Source organism: Crocodylus porosus, unplaced genomic scaffold (assembly GCF_001723895.1).
Source record: "Crocodylus porosus isolate Cpor-Errol unplaced genomic scaffold, CroPor_comp1, whole genome shotgun sequence".
NCBI lineage: Eukaryota > Metazoa > Chordata > Crocodylia > Crocodylidae > Crocodylus > Crocodylus porosus.
In genome coordinates, this window is record NW_017728914.1 from 20,103,319 (window position 1) to 20,129,563 (window position 26,245).

The window sequence follows — 26,245 nt, forward strand, 5'->3', positions numbered from 1 at the left end:
CCATGAGGCTCCCCTCACCCCACCTGTGCTCAATTCTTTTTTTACCCTGCAATCTCCTTGTCCTGGAGGCTTGTGCATGTGTGTCTCTACATAGGCACCAAGTCCAGGCAGCCAGTGTTAAATGACTTGGCAGTCCCGTCTGACAGCAACTTTGAAAGTTGCTATATAATTACTAACAGAAGAGCTGCCTGTCTGCTGCTTTCAACTCCTCCATTTGCTGCCTTGGCTCCAGCCGTAAGGAAGTGGCTATGGGGTTTTCTGAATTATGTCCTCTGGGAAGGTAGGAAAGATTGTGGATGAACATATGTTGTGACTGTGTTCACTGGAGGCTGGTTTTGATCCTCTTGCATGTATGTCTTCATCCCAGCTGTGCCAGTACATCTCCACCGTGATCCACAGCAACCCCAACTAACTTAGTTTAGACCCCACACAAACTCCATCTGTACCATCCATCTCACCCCTCTCCTTCCCACCTCCATTGCCAGTTCCCACATTGTTGCTAAGGCTCATGAGTCCTGACCTCTCAGCCTCATCCCTGGGTGTAAAGGGGGGCCACCACAATAAATAACTTGGGGGCAAGAGAAGGGCTGGTTGGTGCAACAGGAGCTTTGCCCTCTGCTCCACTCTATGCTCCAGTGCCACTGATTTGCTGAGGTATCTACATGCATATCCACCTGCATGGGGTTTGCAGAGACGTGGTAGCCAGCACATAACACTCGGGAGCTTTGGATTATGTAGTAACCTGGTTTTTCCAACCCACTGATACCCAGGATTTCTGGCTGTTATCTGAAGTGGATGGTGATGGCAAGGGGTGTGTGGGACATCTTCAACTAGATGAGATGGGAGGGAGAGGAGCCTTTCAGTTTTCATTAGCAATTGGCCCATGGGGAGCACAGTAGAGCTCTGTATGGGTAGGGTAGGAGCATAAAGCTTCAAAGAGATGTTGTGAGCCGTGTCCACTGAACTGGAGAGGGCTGAGGGCTGCAGCTGGTTTTGATGCAGAGTTCATGACAGTGCTTTGGTGGGATTTTATAGTCTTCCCACACTCCTGCAGGGCAAACAACCATATAGGTTCCCTCCCATTTATTTTCAGTAGCTCATTGCAGTTAAAGAAAGGAAATGGAGCCCCTGAAACAAAGCAGGCTCCCAAGCTATTTAGATGATATCAAATGGCCTACAGAGCATAAAGGAGGGGGAGAGAGCATGAATTAGCGGGGTGACCAGACCAGGTTTTCTGTCTGATTTGAAGTTCTACCTCTGTTCTGCTGCGACTCTGCTGAGCAAAACTGACAGGACATTGAAGCCTTACAGATGTGGCCAGATAATTAACTTTGTGGTGAATTTTTTTTGCATAACAGAGCCTCAGACCCCTCATAAGACTGACTAGCCTTCCTGGCATGGGTTATAAATGCCTGGTGTCCACTTGGAGGAATATGCAAACCCAAGGAGCTATTTTAGCTCAGTGTATTTTTGTGTTGATTCACTGTCTTTTTTTTAAACAAAAATAAACACTTGAATCAGCTCAGGAAGCTAGCAGACCTTGTTTCTGCTCTTTTGTTGCTCTTAAATTCATCCTTTCTTCAGGTTGGTAAAAGCCTCAATTGCTTTGACAGCAACCCCTTTAATCTCTAAATAGCAGGGCTAACTTTGGCAGCAGTCCTAGCTGGAATGGCAGCACTTGGCAGCTGGGTGCTAGAGAGTACATAAAAGGTACGGTACTTAGCCTTGATTTGAAAGGGCCTGGGTGGAGGTAGGGAGAGAGCAGAAGGATAAAGATTTACATAGGCTGCCCTTCAGATGCCTTCAGACTCCATCCTAAATGCTCTGTAGATTTCTTTGCTCTTTTCCTGTTTAAACTGATGCTAGGCGAGGGAATCATTTACTGAGAGTTAGTATTGTGAAAACTTCTGGCTTGTTACCTTTCCTGTTTAAGGTGGGAGGAGATCTCTGGACAAACATGTAAGAGCAAAAGGTTTTATTATACTGTGTTTCAGTTTGTCTTGGCCACTCCCTCCCTCTGTCCTCCTTTGCAGACCACCCACACCACTCCCATGACCCACCAGTTGAGAACTACTGCTCTAGGAGATGACTACACTTGTATAGCCCCATGGATGTATAGAAAAATGAATAAAAAATCTATACACCCAAATTTGGTCATATAACTGATTCGCAGATGTAGGGCCGGAAGGGACCTAAGGAGATCATCAAGTCCGACCCCCTGCCCTGGGCAGGAGAGAATACTGGGCTCATATGACCCTAGCTAGGTAATTATCAAGCATCCTCTTAAAGACCCCCAAGGTAGGAGCCAGCACCGCTTCCCTTGGAAGTTGGTTCCAGATCCTAGCCACCCTGACTGAAGTAGTGCCTCCTGATGTCCAGCCTGAACCTGCTCTCAAACATCTTACCGTTTCCTTGTTACTCTGGAAGGTGCTTGGGTGAACAGGGTCTCCCATTCCCCACTAGTCCCCCCCAGTAAGTTTCTAGACAGCCACCAGGTCCCCCCTCAGCCTTCTCTTGTGGCGGCTAAACAGATTCGGGTCCCGTAGCCTCCCCTCGTAGGGCCTGCCCTGCTGTCTCCGGGTCATGCAAGTGGCCCTCCTCTGGACCCTCTCGATGCTGGCCACATCTCTCCTGAACTGTGGCTCCCAGAATTGGATGCAGTACTCTAGCTGCGGCCTGACCAATGTCACATAGAGGGGGAGGATCACCTCCCTGGACCTGCTCGAGATGCCTCTGTAGATGCATGCCAAGGTGCAGTTAGCCTTACTGAAGGCGTCCTCACATTGGCGGCCCATGTTCATTTTGGAATCGATAATGACTCCAAGATCTCTTTCAGCCACTGTGCTTTCAAGAAAGGAGTTCCCCAGCCTGTAGGCATGCTGCTGGTTCTTACTGCCCAAATGCAGTACGCTGCACTTGTCAGTATTGAATCCCATCCTAAGCTCATTCGCCCACCCCTGTAACCTGTCCAGGTCCAGTTGTATCCTGTCCCTCCCTTCTAGCATGCCTTCCTCGCCCCAAATCTTGGTGTTGTCAGTGGATTTGAACAGGGTGCTTTTCACCCCCTCGTCCAAGTCACTAATAAAGAAATTGAACAGTGCAGGCCTGAGGACCAAGCCCTGGGGGACTCCGCTGCCCACATCCCTCCAGGTCAAATATGACCCATCCACCACCACTCTCTGGGTGTGGCCCCTCAGCCAATTTGTGACCCATCTGACTGTGCAGGCATTAATGCCACAGTTGCCTAGATTTTTAATGAGAATGGGATGGGAGACGGTGTCAAAGGCCTTCCTGATTGTTCCCCAGTTTTCCCTTTAGATACTTTCATGCTTGCTGAAGAGCCAAACCTGCAAGGGGCTGAGTGCCTTCAAGACCAGCTATTTGCTATACTGAGAGATTCTTTGTCTGTTTCTCCAAAATGAATTAAGCACCCATAAAAATTTGGAGTAAAAGTACAACCCACATTTTCAGAGATCGATGTGCAAAGTGTGCGTGTTGCTGTGCTTGCTAATGCAGTTACTTTGCAAATGGTAAGAGAGCTACTAGGCCATTTACCTTAATTGCATGAATTAATCATATGAACATAAATATGAAAGTTAGCTATGAATTTCCTTTTTAATTTACTTGACAGCACGGGCTTTAGAAACAGCAGCATGTAATGCTATATAAATATAGCCTGCGGCAGTGATGACCTTACCAGCTGAAGCACCCACTCACAATCAGCAAGAAATGAACAAAAAATTATCTTCCACAGTGTGTTTCTCCATAAATTCCTTTCCCTGACCCAGAGGCTGTTGGTAGAAGCGTCACTACAGTGAGAGCTGGGATTGCATGGTAACTAAAGTGTCTGCTCCAGCAATGATGGGAGGACAGACTGTTTCAGAGAGACATAAACTTTCATAGGCAAAATCCTACTTTGTCAAATGCTACTCCATCAGATGCCACTCTACCTTGATTTCAGACTAACATGGCTAACTACCTCCCTCTGGGCCAAAAATGCTAATGAACAAGGGAGGGCCTGGACATCAGACATATTCACACTGGTGTGAAAAAGAAAACGTAGTGTATAGCTCTGTGCTGGAGTAACTTACAAGAAAATGATGAAAAATTACCTTGAAAGAAGACTGCACAGCAAAAAAAACACTAGCGTACATTACAGATATCAGATTTCTGCAGTTATCCTTGGGTTGTCGTTAGCTCAATTCAAATATGTTAGTGTTTGCTCTCACCCCCTTCTGGCAGGGCACTGTAAATGAAATATACCATGGCAGCTTCTCTGGGGTAACTGGTCATCTGTCTGCTCCCGGTCCCATTTCTATGCACTGAAGTAACTAGACTAGTGTTAATGTGATGCATGTCCAGGCCTGGAGAAGAGGGATTTTTTTTTTCTTGATGATTAAATGCTATTGAATTTGCAAGAAGGAGGGAGAAGCCTGAGCTTTTCTATCCTTTCTATCTGGTTTGTGAAGGCCTTTGTAATTAGTATTGCCCTCCTTGCTTTCTCTGCACTATCTTTGCCCCTCCTGCTGCAGAGTCACACTGTTAACACTCCCAGACAATATTAAAACTCTTGTAGTGGCAGAAACATAATCCCCATCCCTTCCTTGTCCTCTGGCAGTATCCTGTAGTGCATACTTGTTACTTCTTGCATTCTGTGGTGTTGCATTACTGATTGGAGCTAGACTGTGTTATCCCAAAGCTGACGGGGTCACCATACGCTTTTTGGCAGTATCTGTATGCCTGTGTCTACCTTCTTGACTCTGCCTACTGGAATAGGGCCAGAAGAACAATTAGCCAGTGTTCATCAAGCTTAATTCCCATTTTACTTTAGTCTGTCCACACGCTTCTTTGCAGCTACGTTTGCTTCAGGGGATGGAGTTTAGAGACTCTCCAAGCCCTGCCGCAGTTCTGCTTCCTTCCTAGGACCTGAAGGGATTTAGGATGTTCTGCACAAGAGAGAAACAGAAATGGCCCAGAAATGCTGGAGGCCAGGGAACTGAGCCAGAGACGATGTAAGAGCTCTTACAAACTCCTGAAGGCGGCCAGGCAGCTAGAGAAGAGAGAGAGGTTGGCCCCTGGTGTGAGTCATTGTAACTGCTGCACTTATTAGATCTTTTTAAGACAAGAAAATGAATGGGTCATGTGTGATGCAGTGAGTGCTACTCACTATGCATTTCCCCAGCATTGGAGGGGCTCAAACCCCTTCATTAAGTACTTCACCAGGCTGCATTGTTGTTCCTATTTTCTAGATGTAGGCTAAGTAATGTGGATCCAGGACAATTTTCTTGCCATTTTCCAGTTGGTCTAATAAAAGGTATCATTTTGAAACCAAGAGTTCTAGTTTGTTATATATCCAGGGCCTGGCCTTCCAGCTCCCACCCCATGGGTTCAGTCAAGTGCCCCCTTCTCTTAGGAAACCAGGGAGCCATTACTCTGCAACTCTCCCATGTTCAGTGAAAATCAAGGTTTTATATCTTTTCTTGGCAGCTTTGGTAGGATCTGTGTTTTAGCTAATTAGGCATTTTCATGTAAATCAACTTTTTATTAGAAGGTAAATTTCTTGTTTGGGAAGGATTAGAACTGAAGCAAAGCAAACATAAGCAGGGAATAGAATTTGCCTGTGGTTTATGCATTCAGTGGCTGGAATAATTTAAAATCTCTTAATTTATTCTGATGCTTTTATTCCCTAGAACTATATTTTTTCACTAGCATCTGTTTGTTAAACATTTAAACACTCCTCCCAGAGGCTGCTTTTTATTTTAGACATTTTAAAATGTGTTCCTTGACAATTGTATCTCATCAGATTGACAAGACTTAAAAATGAAACAGCTATTTCTAAAAATTGACATCAGGACGGCTTTGATCCATTTATCTCTTTGAAAATTGTCATTACAACAAGAATCAATGCAGAAAATATACTTAGCCTCTCTTTACCCTGAGGACTGATGCGAATGGAAAACTGTTGATAATTTACTTGCCCTAGGTAATGCAAATGACTAGGGGCAGGTAATTATTGCATCTCCCGCCCCTGCTGTCTTTCCACAGTGCTCCTTAAGAACTAAAGACCAGACTGAATCAAGTTCTTGCATTGCAGACTGCAAAGGGAAGGAATTCCAGAGCCAAATGTTTTCCACCAGAGCTGCCGTGGCTCCCACGTGCACAATAGGGCACCAGGGAGAAGCAGTGCCTAAAACCAGGACTGAAATAATGCTCAAGCCATTCAGGATAATCAACATGGCAGTTGACCATCTGAATTGCATTTGGGAGCATACTTGCAGCTAAGTGTTAAGTACTTATGAAAAGTACTTAAAAACTGGATGACTACTCTGTGCCTTAGGAAAAGATGGCCTTGAAGTATAGAATCTGCTTCAAACATTCCAGACCCATGGGGCTTCCAGATGCAGCCTTGTATATTCAGGAACAGTTTTGCTCAGGAGGTGGCTTTCAGGGTTGCAGACCTTATTGCCCTGACTATTCAGAAGGAGCAGACATTGTCCATGAATTTAGAGGAATGTTACAGCAACAGCAGGGCTGGGGGGAGGGGCAGAGGCAGGACATGGGCATATCACTGCCCACCCCCACAATCATATATACTCCTTCTCCATTCCCCCTCCAGGTACTCTCTTTTTTGATACTGGAAATATGGTAACCCTAACAAAGCAGAGCATAAGGTGGGGTAGGGAACATAGACCAGGAACTACAAAGCAGAGCAGGCATGGGAAGAATTGCTGATGGACACTTGGAAAGTATAGGACTCATTTGTGGCATGCCTGCCAAAAAGGTTGTCCCCTACTGCACTAGTAGTTAGCAGGGAGTGCCTTGAGATGCTTGCCCCTCTGGCCAGTAATGGAGTATTATTGTAAGTCTTGACTGGCATGCCATCCTATGGATCTCAGTTGGCATGGGGGTGGCTGTGGGGCTGGAGACCCCGAGTAGAGACAAGAATGAGTGACTTCTCCATGGTATGTGCGGGAGAGGGAAGGTAAGGGTGGTGGAGACAGATGATCCAAACAATCACTTTGGCTTCTGTTGTCTACCAGAAGCCTGAATTCAAATGGCATCTTATACCACGTGTGATAATGACTCCAGGCTCACGTGCCAAACACATCCCTGAAAGCTGGATGTTGATCCACTTTTTAATAAGCAACAAGCCCTTACATCAGCCTTTGTCCAATTGCAGATGGGATGGCAGGCCAGGGTTTGAAGCGCATCAGTAGAGTGGGGCAGAGAGGGAGAGAGCATGCCTATCACCATCCACAATGGAAGTTCCTCATTTTTCACAAACACTAAAACTCGCCCAAACTTGATGGAAGCAGGCAGAGAGTTGACTTATGCTTGATGATTATCTTACCATTGAAACTGAAAGCTCAGGTTCCCTTGGAGGCTGAAAGTTTTTGGAAACCACATGTTATCGATCCAAGCTGGTGGGCAATTACTGAGGTTGTTCACATGGGCTTCCTATTGCAAGCAGCTGAGATTTAAAGGAGTTTGATCACCCAGGCTTGAACTTGACACTTTTAATTGGGACTTGTGTCAGTTTTAGTCCAGTGTGGGAACAAGTTTTTCTTGTATAAAAAGGTACATATATGTTTATTGGTATGTCCTGGTGGCCTTTTTGTCTTCAAAATTCTGGAGTAGCTGTGCTCACCAAAGGCCCTTGAAACTTTTAGGGCACAACAGGCTTCAATGGAAAATGCCTGAGTCAAGAGTGAGAGGAAAAAAGTGGAGTAGCTGAAAGATTCCTTTAAAGGAGGAGAAAAATAACCTCAGCCAGGAAGGAAAGCCCTGTAAGATCCATATCTAAGCTATGAGCCAAACAACTATGATCTAAGGCAGTGGTCTCCAAAGTGGGGTGTGCAAGACGATCCACTGGGGTGCAAGAGGAAAATATTAGAACTTCTATTTATATTTATATAAATATATATTGGGGGGGTGTGCGCAAACATTTTTTACTGATAGGGGTGTGCGATCAAAAAAGCTTGGAGACCACTGATCTAAGGGACCACTTCCATTTAAGAGCTACATGGACAGAAACCATCTTTCGAGGTTCTGTCTACAGCTGTACTTTACTACACTGAGCTGGGACTTGGGGTAAGATGTGAAGACTTGTAGACTGGAAGAAATGCTTGGGGAGCAGTCGCACTAGTCAATCAAAAGGTGTTGCTTGGAGTTAACTGTAAATTAGTTCATGGAAAAGGCTAATATCAAAACAAGGTGTGTTTTAATTTGTGTTAGCTACTTCGGGTTAAGATCTTAGTGTAGGCTTCCCTGAAGGGCTGCCCTGAATCTGCCACTGCCTGGCCTGAACTAGAATTTTAGCCCATATTAGCCAATACTTGTAAGAATACATTATTTCTCCAGTGGACACATGGTCCAAGGGGAGTGTGTTCCCTTCCCAACTTTCTCTTTACTCTTCTAGTGTACTTGACTGTTGAATAAAGATCACTTTTTCCTATGTCTCATGTCTTTAAAAAATCTGCTATAATTTCCTCTTTATCACGTCTCTTAATTTTTGCACATCTGTTTGTTTGTTTGTTTTCTGGTCCAAGACCGGAGAGCATTGGTTAGTGAAAATCCAGGCAAACTAATATTTGGTCTTTCTTTTTCTGTTCCTATTAATGTCCTTGTCTCCCCCCTCCCGTCCCTTGGGCCTGCAAAGCTCTCTCAATCAACTATTTAAGATTCGTGTGTGAAATGCAGAGATGTGAGCATTATCAAAAGAGGTGCCTCATGGATAAACCTGTCAGGTGGGGAGGGTGGTCAGGAGGTAGGCATGAAGGTACTTCGTGATATTTTTCAGAAGTGTCTGTCAGCACCTTGAGATGCCCAATGACTGACTTTTTGAAAAAGTATTGAGGGTATGTCTACACATGCTATTAATTTCAAAGTAGGCTTATGCACAGTTAAAATACTGAGCAGTAAGCCTACCTGGGAGCACATTTACACATGCTCTCTCTTGGGAGCAGATTTGCTCCCAAGGTCCACATCCAGATGAGTGCAGACATCTGTTTCCCTGGGGACAACTAGTGATGGCCACTTTGTTCTGCAGCTAGGGAATGCTTGTACCAGGCATGCTTTGGTACGCAACAGGTTACCCTGGGTAGGGTAAGGGAGACCGTGTCCAGCACTGGGCTGGCCCCAGCAGCCTTACCAGGCCTCCCGGGCCTGCAGGAGCAGCAATTCTGCCATTCGGAGCCTGGCCAGCAGCCAGAGCATGGTTCTGGGCAACTTGACTCGACTTTTGAGCGGCGTGTGCTGCCGGTACATGTACTACTCTGCTTGGTTTTTTTACCCCTGGATATCCAGGGGTCAAAAAAACCCACTGGAGGAAAAAGAAAAGCAGAGCAGCACACACGTGGGCAGCATGCCCTTGCAGTGCAGAGAACATCTAAATGTTTGGTATGTGGTGCCGCAGATGTGTTTACAACACCACATACTGCATGACCATGCTCGTTTGGACATGGCCAATGAGAGCACCCCAGTACAGGGTTGCTCCTGCCCTGCTCTGCCTCCTTGCAGCAGCTAGGGAGAGCTACCTGGGGGGGTGGCAGGGAGCATGGGGCCAGTCCAGTTGCTGGACTCCAGCTGCTGCAGGCGCTGCACAGCTCTTCTGGCTCCAGCAGCAGCTCTCTCCTGGCCCCATACACATCAAGAGGGGTCCTGACATGCGCAGGGCCAAGAGACTGCTGCTGCTGCAGAGGTCTTCTGCCCCTCGCACATGGGACAAGGCCTGTGCCCAGTGGGGCTTCCCAGCACAGCCCGGCTCTAGCTGGGAGCTGTCCCATTCTGGGGCAGGTCCCAGCTAGCTTCAGGCACCACCCCCAGGGCCAGCCGGGACCTATCCTGTTTTTGCATCTCGTGTAGACACACCCAGTGAGTCTCACACTTTGTGCCACTTGAAGTACACAGCTGAGGGAGACCTAGGAGTGATTGAAAGTATCTGCATAGTGCTGATATCCACACCAAGTGCTGTCTCAGCAGGGATTTACACGGGGGTGAGAGAGGACAGTGTGTGTATATAGACAGGTGTAATAATTATATGGATATCATTTGACATTGATACAACAATTACATTGTAGCAGCTCATATCTTCCTGTTTCTATAATGATACAAAAGTAGTAAAGCTGTTTTAACTTTAGGCCTCTTTCATTTAAGGTTCCAGTTACAGTGATTTAACTAACTGGTGGTACTACAGGAGCATGCGGAGGTAACAATTGCATTGTAATAACTGATAAGCAGAGATTCTGGTTTTCTCTGTTTTAAAAATTGCAAATTCTCTGATTAAAACCCCCCAAATCCACCATTTTTCTGCAACTAAAATGTAACGCCACTAATAAATATATATATCAGTTGAACACAATGTTATTGATATATTTACAATTTTAAAGCAATTTGGAAGTGTGCCAGTGTCTAAATCATTATAATAAAATAAATTGTAAATTCCTACATGTGTTGGCATTTTTGGGTTTTTTATTGTAGAAAATCAGAACTCCCCCTGACTCCTGTGCTCACCAGGACACAGATCCAGCTATAGCTGTCCTCCTCCTAATTAGCAATCCTAATATGCTGGTGCCTCTCACTCCCAACCCACAGCCCCCATCCCCCCTGGGCAATTCAGGTGCCCTTCTTAAACCACAGCCTGCCACCTCCTAGCCCTGCTAGTCCCCCTCACTCATGACCCACAGTCCCCTGACTCACCACAGCCCTGCCAGATGGGGCCCCCAGCTGCCAGGGCTATGGGACCAAGGCCCACAGCCCCCTGCTCCCCACAGCAGTGCCTGAGCCCAGCTGCCGCCTGCAGCAGTAATTCACAGAGCTTGGTTCCCCCTCTCCCCATGGGTGGCACAGCCAGAGCAGGGCCTGTGGGAGGAGGAGTTGGATTCAGGCTGCTTGCTGAGGGCATGGGGGTCCCTGCTCTGCTGCCCCTCCCTGGGGCCTCCATAGCAGAGTGGAGCAGGGCTGGGTGGCTCAATGGCACTACTGGGAAACCATGGCAGCTGTGCTGCCATGGTGAAATGCGTCTTGCTCACCTGGTAGCGGTAGCAGCATGTAATTGTGTCCCCCACTGCTGCCGGGCGGTGGGCAGGGGGCACCTTGCCATGGCAAGACAACTGGCTTGGAGTTCCTGACAGTAGCACTGAGCATCTCTTCCCAGTTCTGCTGTGGTGGCCTTGGGGTGAAGGCAGCAGGGTAGGGAGCCCTGAGCCCACAGTGAGCAGCCCTCATCTGCCTCCACCCCGTGCACAAATCTGAGGGACATGTGCCTCCCCATGCCTCTCTCCATGGGAGTGTGCACAGTGGCAGGGAGCCAGCCCCTCACCGTGCCCAAGATGAACTGCCCATGGCTCCCGTGCACTCCTGGGCCAGGCCCTGCAGCCTCTCATTCCTGCCCTGGCCCCCATGCACTGTCTCAGATGGGCAGCACCCCCAGCCCCAGCCCTGTCCTACTCCCTCCCTCACCATGGGGGCCTCGATCTGTCCTCCCCGATAGACTTAACCTCGAAGGAGCTGTGAGAGCTGCTCTCTGCACTGCCTGGCTGCTACATGCATGTGTGTGCGTGCACATGCCTGTGGTGCCCCCTGCATCTGATCACCCTCCTTATACTCCCTCCAGCCCCAAGCAGCTCTTTTCAGGCTGGAACTGTGCCAGCCTGCAACGGGAGCCCACTGTCCCCTGTAATTTTCTCCTTAAAGGGAGAAAATCCACGTTTTTCCATAGCAAATGGAAAACCTAGGTCCCTGCTGGTGGAAGGGGATAGGGGAAGGGAAGAGATATGGGGGGCAGATTAAGGCCCAGGGTGAGGGAGGGAGTGGGAGTTTGGAGTTAAGTGCAGCTAGGAAAAGTTCCTTCTTGACCTCCAGAAAGGAGTCTACTCCCAAACACAGGAGGTGGACATGGGTGTTTAAAAACCACAGTGTCTTGACGCACCGTTTTATTGGTAAGTTGCAAATGGCAGATTCTAGTAACTTATGTCAAAATACTTCAACTCACCTCAATGCACACCAGTACCAGTAATGCAGGAATGAAGTCCTTTATCTTCTGGAACCTGTCTTCTGTTTCCTTGCCACAACATACATAATGGGAAAAGTGGGAGAGGAGGAGCAGCTAGAAGGGACTCCTGCATGGGATTCTGTTTTCAGGGGGCAACCTGAAGTAGAGAAATTTATTGGGAGAGGATCTGAGGGAATGGAGAAGCACAGACTTGTTATAGGAAACATGTTACAGCTTGTGTATGCGGATAGAGCTCTCTGTGTTTGTGCCATTGTGGGAACATGGTGACTTTTGATTTGGTGTGATTTAGCAATGGTTGTATGCCTGTGAGGTGGATTACTGCGTCTGTGCTATGATATGAGCCATTCATCCATTTCCTGGACACACCTGGCAACACCCATGCTAAGTGAAGGGATGCATCTGGTTGAGACTTCTCTGCCTGCTTTCAAAAACCAAGATCATAGAACTATAGAAAATTAACGTTGGCAGAGACTTCAGGAGGTCATCTGGTCCAACACCTTGCTCAAAGCAGGACCATTCCTAACTAGATCATCCATTTCTGTCACCCTCTCCTGGACTCTGTCCAACTTGTCCACATCCTTTCTGTAGTGAGGGGTCCAAACGTGGCCTTACCAGTGCCAAATGGAGGGGAAGAATCACTTCCCTCAATCTGCTGGCAAAACTCCTGCTGATGCAGCCCAGTATACTGTTAGTCTTCTTGGCAACAAGGGCACACTTCTGGCTCATATTCAGCTTATTGTCCACTGTAAACCCCACATCCTTTGCTGCAGAGCTGCTGCCTAGGCAGTCAGCCCCCAGCCTGTACTGGTGCATGGGATTGTTCCATCCTAAGTGCAGGACTTTGCACTTATCTTTATTGAGTCTCATGAGATTTCTCGTGGTCCAGTCCTCAAATCTGTCAAAGTCACTCTGAATCCTGGCTCTACTCTCCAGGATATTTACTACTCCCCATAACTTGATGTCATCTGCATAGTTGCTGAGGGTGAACGTCATCCCATCTTCTAGGTTGTTGATGAAGATATTGAACAAAATCAGTCCCAGGACTGACTCCTGGGGCACTCCATTTGATACCAGCTGCCAGCTAGACATCAAACTGTTGATTACTACCCTTTGAATCTGATGATTCAGCCAGTTTTCTATCCACCTTATAGTTAGGGACCACTGGACACTGCACTGTGCACTGTGGAGCAGCTCCCTTAATCTTGGAGTTTCCCCCATTCACCCCCCTGCTGTTGATTGGTGGAGGGGCCCTGTCGACTCTGCCATTCGCTGCCCACCCCTTGCTCTTGATCAATGGGGAGATGAAAACCATGGTTTTAAATATTCTGCAGTTTTTGCTTCCCACTGCTGATTGGCAGAGGGGCCCCAACAGTCCCGCCACTAGCTGCTGACCAGGCAGGAGGTGAAACTGTAGCATATTTAAAACTGTGGTTTTTTCCTCCTGGACATCAGGAGCAAGTGGTGAGGCCAATGGGGCCCCTCTGCCAATCAGTAGTGGGGGAGTATGTGAGGGAAAGTCCAAAATTAAAGGAGCAGCTGAGCAGCACACTTCCGTCATAAATTCCAGTGGTCCCTATTTATAGTCCACTCATCCAATCCATATTTCCTTAGCTTGTTTGCAAAGTTGTGGGAGTCTGTATCAAAGGCCTTGCTAAAGTCAAGAGATACCAGGTCCATTGTTCTCCCTGCATCCCTAGGGCCAGTTATATCATCAAGGAATGCAGTCAGGTTGGTCAGGTATGACCTGCCCTTGGTGAATCCATACTGTGTGTTCGTAATCACCATATTGTCCTCCAAATGCTTTGAAATGGATTCCTTGAGGACCTGAAGATGAATAATTTTAAATGTGCTTTTCTGCAAAAGTGTATCTAATGGGGCAGGAAGGTGTGGAGTGTATCCTGTTGGGAAGGTGCTCTCTTTGCAAGATCAATATCTTGCTTAGAAGGGGGATTGAGCCATTCATCTGATCTGAGGTAAGGGATGTCGGTATGGAACAGCCCTCATGAACTGCACTGCTCTTTTTCACTTTTCCCACTCCAGGTAAGATCCTCTTCCGCCGAAGCCATATCCGGGATGTTGCTGTCAAGCGGCTGATACCCATTGATGAATACTGCAAGGTAAGGGTAGTTTTCTAGCTCGTGTCAGAAGTTGGCAGTCATTTTGGGTACTGGATCTGGGAAGGCACAGTGCATGGTGTCAATGCCATAAAGTCTTTGCTGAACAAGTCCACCAGCAGTGGCGTATGTTAACACACCATGAGCATGGTATGAGAGCATATGTAGAATAAACCCATGGAGGTGCTGCAGTTCAGGATTGGGGTGCATTAACTAAAGCTATGAAAGACGAGCCCTGTAACTACAGTAGAATAGGGGAAGCTGCTCAATGTCAGGACAGAGGTCATGGAAAAAATAGGGTTAGAAGGGACTTCAGGAAGCCATCTAGTCCAACCCCCTGCCCAAAGCAGGATCATCCCTCTCTAAATAATCCCAGACAAATGTTTGTCTAACCTGCACTTAAAACCTTCCCGTGACAGAGATTCTACAACCTCTGTAGATAATCTGTTCCAGTGTTTAACTACCTACATTGTTATAAACTCCTGGTATCTAAATCAAACCTTCCTTGTTGCAATTTAAACCCATTACTTCTTGTTCTGTCTTCTGTGGACTCAAAAGTTGGTCACCTTACTCTTTATAACAACCTTTATATATATGAAGATTATCTAATCCCACCCAGTCTTCTTTTCTGTAGACTAAATGATTCCAGATTTTCCAACCTTTCCTCCCATGCCATGTGCTCTAGACCTCTGATCATTTTTGCTATCCTCCTCCAGACTCTTTCTAAAGTGTTCATAACTTCCTTGAAATGCAGTGCCCAAAACTGGACACAGTACTCCTGATACACAGTACTCCAGCACTGAATAGAGTGGAAGAATGACTATTTGTATCTTGCAGAAGAAACTTCTGTTCATGACATACTGGGAATTTATTGGCTTAAAAACCATTTTAAATGTTGACTCATTCAGCTTGTGATTCAAAGATGTTTGGGTAGGAAGGGACCTTAGCAGATCATTGAGTCTGACCCCCTACCCTGGGCAGGAAAGAGCACTGGGGTCAGATGACCCCAGCCAGGTGTACATCTAGCCTCCTGTTTAGGACCCCCAAGGTAGGGGAGAGCATCACCTCCTTTGGAAGACCATTCCAGATTTTGGCAACCCTTACCATAAAGAAGTTCTTCCTGATGTCTAACCTAAATTTGCTCTCTGTCATTTTGTGGCCCTTGTTCCTAGTTACTCCAAGGGGTGGCCTGGTAAACAGATCATCTACTATTCCTTGCTGTCCTCCCCTGATGAATTTGTAGGCAGCCACAAGATCATCACTTAGCCTTCTCTTGCGGAGGCTGAAAGATCCAGGGCCCTTAATCTCTCCTCGTAGGGTTTTGCCTGGAGGTCCCTAACCATACAAGTGACCCTCCTATTAAGTTGTCCACATCCCTCTTGAAGTGTGGCGCCCAAAACTGGACACAGTACTGCAACTGCAGCCTGACCAATGCCGCATAAAAGGGAAGTATCACCTCCTTGGACCTGTTTGTCATGCACCTACTAATGCATGATAAAGTGTAGTGAGCATTTCTGATCACTTCATCACATTGATGACTCATGTTCGTCTTGGAGTCTACAGTGACTCCAAGATAATTTGCCATTGCTGTGCTGCTGAGAAGATTCTCCCCCAGTCTGTAAGTGTGCTGATGATGCCTTCTCCCTAGGTGCAACACCTTGCATTTGTCCTTATTGAACGGCATCCTATTCTGTTCCGCCAACTTTTCCAACCTGTCCAGATCCATGGGATTCGTTCCCTACCCTCAGATGTGTTAACTGTACTCCATAATTTGGTATCATCTGCAAATTTGGACAGAGTGCTTTCCACGCTCTCATCCAAGTTGCTGATGAAGACACTGAACAGCACTGGTCCAAGGACCAAAACTTGTGGGACTCCACTGCCCACATCTTTCCAGATTGATACCGACCCATCTACCACCACTGTCTGGATGCAACCCCTAAGCCAATTTGCCACCCACCTGACCATGTAAACATCTATGTCACAGTCACTCAGTTTATCTATAAGAATATAATGAGATACTGTCCTTCTTAAAAATCCAATTAGATGACATGTTGTTCATGTGACTATTTCTTTCTAAGTAAATTCCATTGCACATGCCCTTCCTGAATTTGATTAGATGAATTTCAGCCCATTTTTGCAGTTTATCAAGTTCATTTTGAATTTTATTCTCACCTTCTAAAAGGGCTGCTGTCCCCTGCGTGATATCTTTAAATTCCATTTTGTTCAAGCTATTAATGAAGATGTTGAATAGCAATGGGCCCAGGAAAACCCCCTGAGTAACCCCACTTAATATATCCCCTCAGTTTGACGCTGAGTCCTTGTTGACATCTCTTTATGGACACTGGTCCAAATAGTTATGCACCTGTCTTGTAGAATGTTCTACATCTAGATTATATTTCTTTAACTTCCGTGTGAGGGTGTTGTGGGAAGCAGTGTCAAAAACTTAAAAGATGCATCCCCCCTGTGTAACATCCCAGCAGTAGTCTAGAAGCTGTTGCTTCAGGTCTATGTTGTTGAGCTTGAGCTACTGCAAGGTACCAGGTACAACTGGAGCAATATATGTACTGCAAAGTGGGCTTCAGGCACATGGTCCAAGCTGGAGGTTTGGAGAGAGCTCACACAGCAGCTACTTAAATCAAGCCAGTGTAATCAATCCTCATTTTCAGGGACACTAAAATGTGCCAACTACCCACAGGCACATGCACAACCATAAATTTAATTTTAGGGAGGAAGAAGGTCCCTAAGAGATAGGAGGCTGCAGCTGTCTGTTTTAGAATGATGCTGTTAATGGCATAAAATATAATGAATCCATTTGACTTAACAACTGGAACATAATGGCTGATGTTATATGACCCACTTAGCAGCTTTCTCCTCCTCCAGTTAATGCATTACCAAGTAATAAAGTGTGCTCTATGCCTGGCCTTCCAGCTCCTGCTACTTAACTGAAACTGCTGCTGCTGGGGTGGAAACCAGAACCATCACAGAGGTGCTTTACAAGCAAAGAGTCAACAGGAATGGCCATGCTCTCATTACAGGGGCCCAGTTCTTGATGCCTTAGATGCAGTTGCTCCTCTCCTCAAACCAGCTATTTTGGGTTGGCCTCACATGAGCCACAGCAGCAGAAGTAAAATAATCACTCTCAATAAAAGTTCTCCTAGAGCTTCTTTGAAGAGCAGCTAAAATTATTGGGAGTCAGGTCAACCTGACTTATGAGTTAGTATTTAAAAACAGTTTTTCTCAGTTTTTTCTTCCATCCTTCAGCTTGGTAATAGGTCCTTTCTTGCACTGGCAAATTTGAGAGAGAAAATGTTGGGTGAATATTAGGTAAAAAAAGTGGTGACTGAAGTTTTCTGCCAAATCCCATTGCTTTTAAAACTAGATTGGACACAGTTCTAGAAAATCCCCTGTGGTGAATAATCCTGTATTAGTGTCAGACCAATGGATCACCAGCAAAATGGACCTTTCCCATCTGGCTTTTATGAATAGCCTTTCTCTGTAGGATCCTTGCTGTATTTCTGCCACTGCCAGTTGGGGCTGGATGGAGTTCCCCTGGGAGCCTCTTGTTGTCAAGGATGAGGTGGAGGCTGAGTTGTGAGACTGGATGCCTTGCCTTCAGCAGCACTCCCAACCTCTCCTGTCAGCATCCCCCATGTCAGCATTGTTCACCAACTACCAGAAACTGGCCCTTAGCTTGTGTCCATCAAGAGTGGGCTGCGTTTTCCATTGACATCTGCAGTGCTCTCAGGATGGAAAGTTCTTGAGGCCCTGGTTGGAAATTTAACAGAAGCCCCAGACATTGGATACCTGTGGACTGTGCCTAAGTGGCAATGGCATCAGTGAGAAACCTGCTCTGTCAGCTGTCCATGCCTGCCCCCATAATCTCTGGAATGGGCAGGCTTTCCCGTTTCTCGTGATGGCCTGCACATTGCCTTGACTTCTTGTCAGACCTCTGGTTTACCCTTGCTGCATTGGCGGTCAATGTCTTTGAATGACCTTTCCACTCTTGGAACAGCTACACAGACACTGCAGGCTCAGATCTGATATCTGGGGACTTGCTTACATGGGGCTCTGATGAAGGGTGAGAGTTTTTCATGGGTTTCCCTGTGTTCCTGCCTCAAGGCCATTGTATAATGGGTGGAGCTGAGGGTGAAGTGTGGCTGGGAGGCTAAAGGATGCCTGTCAGCTGCCCTTCTCTACAGGAGGCAAATGGGCTGAAGGGTGAGCCCTCTTCCTCCTTTGACAGCATGACACAACTTTTTTCCTAAAAGTGCCCAAAAAAACAGTGAACACAAACCACAGCTGTGTACATCAGGGGGCTGCCTGTTTTTCCCTTCACTCAGAGATGAGCTATAGTGCTCTCACCTGGCCTGTCTGCCTCTGCTCCAGTATGAAACAGTGGGACAGTCAGCAAGGGAAATGATGGCTCTGGCCTGAAGAAAACATCAGTATGCTTGGCACCGTCCCCTCTAGCTTTTGCAGACATTACGGCATCATTGCTGGCACATTCTGGCTCTCATCCATTGAGTCCTACCTTTAAGGCTAGTCTTGCTGTCTGAGTCTCTCTTGTGGCCAGGGAAAAGGTGAGGGTCAGAACATTAACTCGTGGTCCGAGGTGGTTGTCTGATGATGGTATTAATAAAGCTCTGCAGCTATTGTCTTGAAAAAGGAGTCCAGCAATTTGTCCCATAATAAGAGGCTCCCTTCCTGGGTAGCAGTTCCCCAACAGAGAGAACAAAGGGCTCTTCATGATGTCTGAAGCTCTCATGGTCCCAAGAGTCCCCATGTCCTGGACCTGGCCAGCAGCATCAAGAAGCCAGACTCTACTGCCCTGACAGAATAGGGCCCTGACAAGGGCTGCTTGTTCTGTGGGGAAAGGAGCTACGGTTCACCACATTTTGTAGTTGAGAAAAACATCAGTAAGTCAGTGAGTCAGGCCGCATCTCAAGGGTGGGCAATTATTTTGGGCAGAGGGCTGCTTAACAAGTTTTGGTGTGCTGTTGAGGGCCACATGGGTAGCCCCGTCCCTTGATAGTTGCTCCACCCCCTTGTCACCACCTTGGCAGAAGTCCCTCCCTCTCCTTGCCCCCTGGAAATACTCCCAGTGGGGTGGGGGGCGGGGCATCTTAGAACCAGAAAAAAAACAAATCATACCCTAAGTCAAACATCTGCTAGAACATAGTTTAATTTTATTATGAAAAATATTTTGTCATGATTTGTGTTTGTGTATTATATGTAGGGGTGATTGCATAATAACTCAAAAATAAATTCTTAGTCTTGTATATTGTGGGGGTGTATGATGGGTGTGGTGGGGTGTGGATATGTGTGTGTATGGGGGGGTGGATTGTTCCTATGTGTGCTGTGTGTGTGTATGGTGGGGTGTGGGGGTGTTTGTGGGAGGGATTTGTGAGGGGGTGTGGGGTATGCTGGAGGTCTGTGGGAGCAGGGTGTGGATGTGTGTAGGATTTATGGGGTATGAGGGAGGGTGGGGAGTTTGGGGACCCTCCCCCAGTTCCTCCCCACAGCATGCAGCTCTGGCAGGTGGTGGCAGTGGCAGCAGCAGTAGGTAGGGGAATTCAGGGCACAGGCGCCCGGCAGGGCATGGCTGCATATTGCGATGAGGGGCACATCCTCCATTGGGCTGTCTGTATCACCGGTGCTCTCCTCACTTGCGCGCAGTCCCTGCACTCACTGGCCGCAGCAGGGAAGCCCCACATGCTGAAGCCAGCTACCTTCCCCACCCCGCAGGGAAAGGTACCTGGGGCTTCCTTCCTCTCCTGCACAGCCCTGGCAGGGAAGACATCCAGCTCTAGCACCTGGGGCTTTCCTCCCCTGCCCGGCGACTGCAGGGGATGTGCATGAGTGGCAGAGTGCGCTGGCGATACAGGCAGCCTGATAGAGGCTGCACCCCTCGCTGCAGTGTGCTGCGCAGGCTGGAGCCATGCCCCTCCAGGCACCTGTGCCCTGGACGCCCTGCCTGCTGCTCTTGCTGCTGCCACTGCCTGCCAGGGCTGTGCTCCATGGGGGCAGTATGGGGGGATCCCCAGGGGTTCACCACCCTGCCACCCTCCCTTACACCCACACACTGCCCAGCCGAGCTCTGCGCTGCCAACACCCCCTTGAGTGCAGGCTCCATGCTCCCCCCACCCCAGCTGCAGCGCAGCCCCCGCCCCCGCCACTTCCCTATCAGCTGCTCAAAGCAGGTCCCTGGAGACTGCTGCTGGCTAGGCTGGGTCCTTCTGCCCATGAAGGTGGGAGCGAGGTGCAAGAGGGTATGTTCGGGGCTGTGTGTACATGTGGGTGCCTCACCCCCACTGTTGTGGGCAGAAGGGCTGTGTGGGGCACAATTTGTTGATGGGCACTCTGGGCCAGATAAAAGTGCTTGATGGGATGGACCTGGCCCACAAGCCATATTTTGCCCACCCCTGCCCTATCTGGAAGGAAATCAGCTCTGGGGAAGTGGTTGTGAGAATCACTTGGGCTCTTACAAGGAGGCTGAATATACCCCAGCTAATGTGGGAGTAAAGGATTAAGATGGTGCATTTAACTTGGGTGGCAGGTCAACAACCATTTCTTTCCCTTTGCATTTCTTAGTCCTACCTACAGATACAGTAGGACTTTTCTTGGGATGGAAATGGCTTTCACAGTTTTGGTACATCACAACCCTCCACAGGGCACTGTGCACTCAGTGTCTGGTTCTTCAAGCTGCCTTCCTACTGTTACAGGCAGTATGTGGCAAGCTTTTCTGGACCATGATGCAGTTCCCCACCATGCATGCTGAAGCTGACCTAGGCGCTCTTTCTGACCCAGGGACTCTAGCTCGGTGTTATCAGTACCTCCATTTCATTTGCAGGCCCTGATCCAGTTGCCACCCTACATCTCTCAGTGTGAGGAGGTTCTTCAATTCTTCGAGACAAGACCCGAAGACCTGAATCCCCCTAAAGAGTAAGTTGGTTGTAAGGAGCCAGTGAGGCTGCTTCTGCAAACTGTTAATAGTGTTGGAGGCATAGGCTGTCACCAGATAAAACATACACCTCCATGAGCATTGTCTTCAGAAGAGGCCCTGAAATTCATTTATGACTCCCTCAGTTGCATGTTCATGTAGATCTGTTGAAAAGGGCTATATTGACATCCCTGGGAAGGGGAAGAGGGCTGTGAAAGCTTCCTTTGCACTGACCAGTATGCCTTGCTTCCTGGAGTGTCTGCCAGTAGCAGTGAGATGGGAGTGTTTTCTGCTGCACCTGCTGAATCCTGGGCCTCCCCACTGAACTTGTCAGACATGCTGAGTTCTGACGCACAGTCATGTGGGGAAACCCAAAGTCATTTCACGCAGGAGCAACCAAGAGGAGAATAACTTCCAGTTACTAACAAACTTCTGATTGGAGTGGAGGACTCTTTTCCTTTGCCAGTTCCCTGAGACATCCAAACAGTCCTGACTCTTCCTTTCCATTCAAAACAGAGAACTTTTGCAAGATCTTTTGTGTGCCTTACGCAACCCCGTGTGGTTACAATCTTGTGACTATGAGCTGCTTTGGCCGTGAGCCATCTGTCCCCTGTTAATCTCTGAGAGTATAAATACAACCACCAGTCAGCCTCTGCTTCTCTGCTGCTGTCTCTTGTCTGCCCAAGTGTGTGTCCATGTATGCGCCTCTACCTCAGGTTGAGCAATGGAAGAGGATTGATTGATTGCACAAGAGAAGGCAGTAAATTGATTTTGACATTTTTTTTAATGGGGGGAAGAGGAAGATAAAAGGATTTTGTTTTTCTCTGAGAAGGAACATTGAGTCTCTTATGTCTCTGGCTAAGCATTATCCTTGTTCCATTTGTATCCTCTCCCCAGGCTTTAGATTTTACTCACTTAGTATTTTTTTCTCCTTGACCTCTGTATTTATTTTCTTGGCCTATCATCCTTCCACTCTTAGCCAGCAGACACTCGATTAGATTGGTCCGAGGGCCCCCGAGTCCATTAACTAATAGCATGCTGTCACCTGGCATTCCCATTCATCCTGCCCAAGCTATTGTTCTCCAGTTAACCTGTGACCCCTTAGGTCATCCATCAGCTAATGCAGTGGCACAGGAGGGAGGGAGAGGCTTAAGGAGAGTTTTGTGACTTGCACAGGCAGTATCTTGTATAGAAAAAGCCCCTGGAGTCTGCTAGTGCTTTGTGACATCCCAGTTCCAAGTAGTACAGAAGGCTGGGGAGGGAAGTAGCTTATAAGTGAAGTCTGGGTTATGTGCTGTATTTTTTGGATATTGTATGGGTCAGGTCCATGCAATGATTCTGTTGCTGAGATCTGCTCACAGATGCTGTCTTCAGGGGTTAGGGATCATTCTCTATGTTCAGTTACCCACCACAATCTGCTTCCTTACTGCATCCTGCACACTGTATCCTTAAACATGTGGACACAGTACAGGTTATGGAGTCAGGCAGGATGGAGAGTGTCACAGGAATGAGAGGCAAATTCAACCCCAGGACAAAGTAAAGCATCTGAGAGTGATGCTTCCCCAAAATGGGATTTGCTTCCCATGGTAGCACCCCCAGGTGATGCTGATTTGCACATATTGCTTCTTGCAGGCCTGATGTGTAAGGAGTTCCCTGTTGCCCCAAGTTCTGTACCTGCCTTGTGCTCAGGTGAGAGCTAAACAGAACGGAAAACACACAGGCACCAGCCCAAAGGCACACACAGTATAAACAAAGTTGTGTGCTTCCATCCTGGGGGCCCTTTGGAGGGCCTCTCCCGCACACTTGATGTGCACATCTCTCTGCACTAATCTCTGTCCCTGCTCACATGAGGAGAACCCTGCAATTGTTTTTCTTGCATTTGTAAATGTTTGGCCATTGTGGCTCTTGCCAGATTCGCTGCTGCCAGCTACCTGCAGTTCAGTCTGATAGTGGAATGAGCTGGCTTTCATTTTCCCCATGTGCTGTCCTCATGGTAGCAGGAGGGGCAGTTTACAGTAGTAGAGACCACTTAACAGAGGACTTGTGTCCATTTGCCTCCAGCAGTGAGCTGCTGTGGTGTCTCAAGGACATCTCTGCTGTATTTCACATCCCAGCCTGAATGCTCCCAAGGTATTTATTAGCTACAATTCAAAATGTTAATTAATAAAAGTCCTTGACACTCTCCTCTGGCAAGATTGGTGGGAGCCATTTCCCCAGCTCTATGCTGATATGCTGCCAAATCACCAATAGGGATGTGAAAATGATGACAGACGGCTGGGGTTGATCCGATGCAGTGGTGTGTCTGGGGACTGGCAGGATGTCATCATTCATAAAGGAGATAAATACTTTCTATGGGAAGTTAAAAGGGAGCCAGGCCATGAAAGAAATAAGTCAGTGACTTTTTATGCTGTGGCGGCTGAGGGAAAGGAAAAAGGATTGGTCAGCATCCTCTATGCCAAGCAAAGCGGCCATTCTGGTGACATCAGTGACCCACTGATTTCTTGCCCCTCTCCATTTTTTCTCTGGCCAGCAGAGACGCTCCCACCCCTTCTACTCTTACTGAAGGCTCAGTGCCAGCCTCTGCTCCCTTTTAAACACTGTGCAAAGTTCATGTTAACTGCAGTGGAAGCAGGGCCTTGTCCTTGGTAAGGGGAGATGCAGTGGGGTCTTTAGGGCTGTATGTGCATCCTACCTTTCTGGATGTAGATTAGAGATGGAGATGGTCCTGCTTGATATCACCTGAAGTCAAGTTGGTCAAGATGGTGTCAGGAGGAATAATTCCACTGAAGGCCATGGAACTCTCTTCTAGCACGGTTTATGAAGAAAATCCCTGGAGAGAGCAGCATTAGGGGATGGAAAGAGGCGGCATGGTCACTTGGGGCCAGCTCTCCATTTGTTGGTACCTCCTGTAGTTTGAGCTGTTCTTTATATGGCCTTGGGTGAGTCAGTTCTCCTTGTTCAGGAGTTCTTCCTGGATTCTTTTGAGACCTTTTCCTACACTTGGCCTTCCTCCGCTAATACTGCTGATCTCCCCCTCCAGCAACAGGATCAGTGATGAGAGCACTGTTGTTGATGGACTTCTGGTGCTTGCCAGCTTTACCTGTGGTGTATTCTGGATCTTTCTTAATCCAACGGTAGGACAGTTTGCTTACACCATCCCACTGCTGACAGGAAAGAAAGTAAAAAACTAAATACAGAGGCAAGGAGCTCAATGCAGAGACTACCTCTGATAAGCACTCCCCTCCTCACATCAGTACCAACTGAATGAGGCAAGAACCTGGTGCAGCGCTGACTTTTTTTTTTTTTTTTTTTGGGGGGGGGGAAGCAAGGAGGGGTTAAAGAGTTTGAGTCATTTGCACATGCCTGTGCACTTAGTATGTGTTCTCCATACCCTGTCAGGACCACGTCAGAAGGCGTGTCGGTCCCTGCCACCACTGAGCTCTTTGCTTCCCCACAGGCCATGGTGACTGATGGCTTTTACAGTGTAAGCACCTGTCCTCTAGGGATTGGGCTGAGACCAGCCCAAGTCATTTCATATAGGATTCCACCCAGCTGAGTGATTTGAAGGCATCATGGCTGTAACTGTAGGTCTTGAGGCACTAGTTAGGTCTGGTGGGAGGAAGGCAAAGCTTCTGCAGGGACAGAAGAATGCACATGGCAGGAAAGAAGAAACCCACCACACACTGAGCACCACATGGGATGTGGAAGTTTTTTTCGCTCAGGCCTTTCAATAAAAATTCAATTGCAACTAGCCTTAGAGGAAGCAAGCCATCATATTGTGGCTACCAGCGTGCACTGGGATGTCAGACCTGTGGCAGGGCTCTGGGTTGGGGAATAAGGGAACTGCAGGGATGGCAGCTGCTGTGTGTAGATAAGTCTCTGTCTTTTCGTTGTGAAAGAGGTTTCCAGTGGCAGAAGGTCGCTCCTGCAGGGAGGCTGGGGAAGTCTGAAGTTCTGGGCAGGAGGCTTTTCCTGAGTCAAAGCATTCAGCTGCTAACTGCCCTTGGCAGTTGCTCCAACAGGCAGGAGCCCAGGTTAAGTATAATGAAGACTTCTTCTACATGATGGTTAAAATAACCCTCGGTGCTACCCCAGGGGAAGCAGCAGGGGAACAGATTTGTCCTGCTGATTTCCTGTTTACTCCTAGAAACAACTAACATGCAAGTGAGGGGCCATCCATATTTGCTGTCCATTCTCATTTTGGTCCTCACACAACCCATTAAGATCGAAGAAATGCTTAAGGGATTATGATCCGTTTTAGTAGCTGTGGCTGATTCATTCCTAGCACCTTCTTCTCTACAGTGTTGCTGTGCTTGAGAAAATTTTCTTCCTACACCATGTCTGTCTGTCTTCAATGTGACTTCTGAGTGTGGGGGTGAAAGGACTCAGTTATGCTCCTGATACAGAAATGATGTGCAAATTAAAAGCCTGTAGCTCACCCTGAGGGAGACTTTAAAACAGAACCTGCAGTTCAGGGGCACTGGTCAAGACGGGTTCATTCTTAAAAGACCCTGTGATGACTCGGTCCCTTTAGTAGGTGAGATAACAGCTGCAGCAGAGTGTGCCTTGTAGATAAGACACTTGCAGACAGAATTGTTAGTTTCTAATCTGAAGCCATAGCACCTGCCTCTTCTATGTATGGGCTGTGAGGAGGCGAGAAGCTTTGGATCTGCATGCCTGGACCTTTTGATCAGATGATGCAGTTTAGACCTGTCCTGTCTCTGGGATGAATGTCCAGAATTCAAGTCCCCAGTGATCAAAGCCCTGGATCAGGGGTCTGGTAGTCAGGTGAAGGTCTGCTTTTCATTGTTTGTCTCAGTTACTTGCCTGTATCCTAAGTGCCAGAGAACTCAGATCCCTGTAGTCTGCTCAGTGGCTAAGTGGGTGGGCAAGGAGTGGGAAGAGAAATTGCAAGTATAATGAACATACTTCACATGTAAATGATAAGCCTCCCTCCCCTGTGGCTGAGAAAATACCCATCAGGAAATGCATGGTGAAGGTTGCTTTGGCTGTAGGCTGTTGGCCATTCTGATCTTCACGTTGTTTGCTCTAATCATGTGTTGATCCCTTGCTTTTTTCCAACTGAGGTTTAGTCACTGGGTGCAAAGATGCCGGAGGACGCTGTTCTTGGCTGTTTGAGTCAGACTTTAGGCCCATAGAAGATTTTCGGCTGGC

General features: G+C 47.6%; 1 protein-coding gene across 4 annotated transcripts in view; it reads left to right on the top strand.

The window, feature by feature from the left end:
- Nucleotides 1-26,245, top strand: part of SH3PXD2B (SH3 and PX domains 2B) — a 124,092-nt gene that overhangs the window by 59,854 nt on the left and 37,993 nt on the right. For all 4 annotated transcript variants that reach the window (XM_019534947.1, XM_019534948.1, XM_019534950.1 and 1 more), the window contains exons 4-5: nt 14,054-14,130; nt 20,981-21,072. In XM_019534947.1, coding sequence (XP_019390492.1) covers nt 14,054-14,130; nt 20,981-21,072 — 169 coding nt within the window. The remainder of the gene's footprint in view (nt 1-14,053; nt 14,131-20,980; nt 21,073-26,245) is intronic.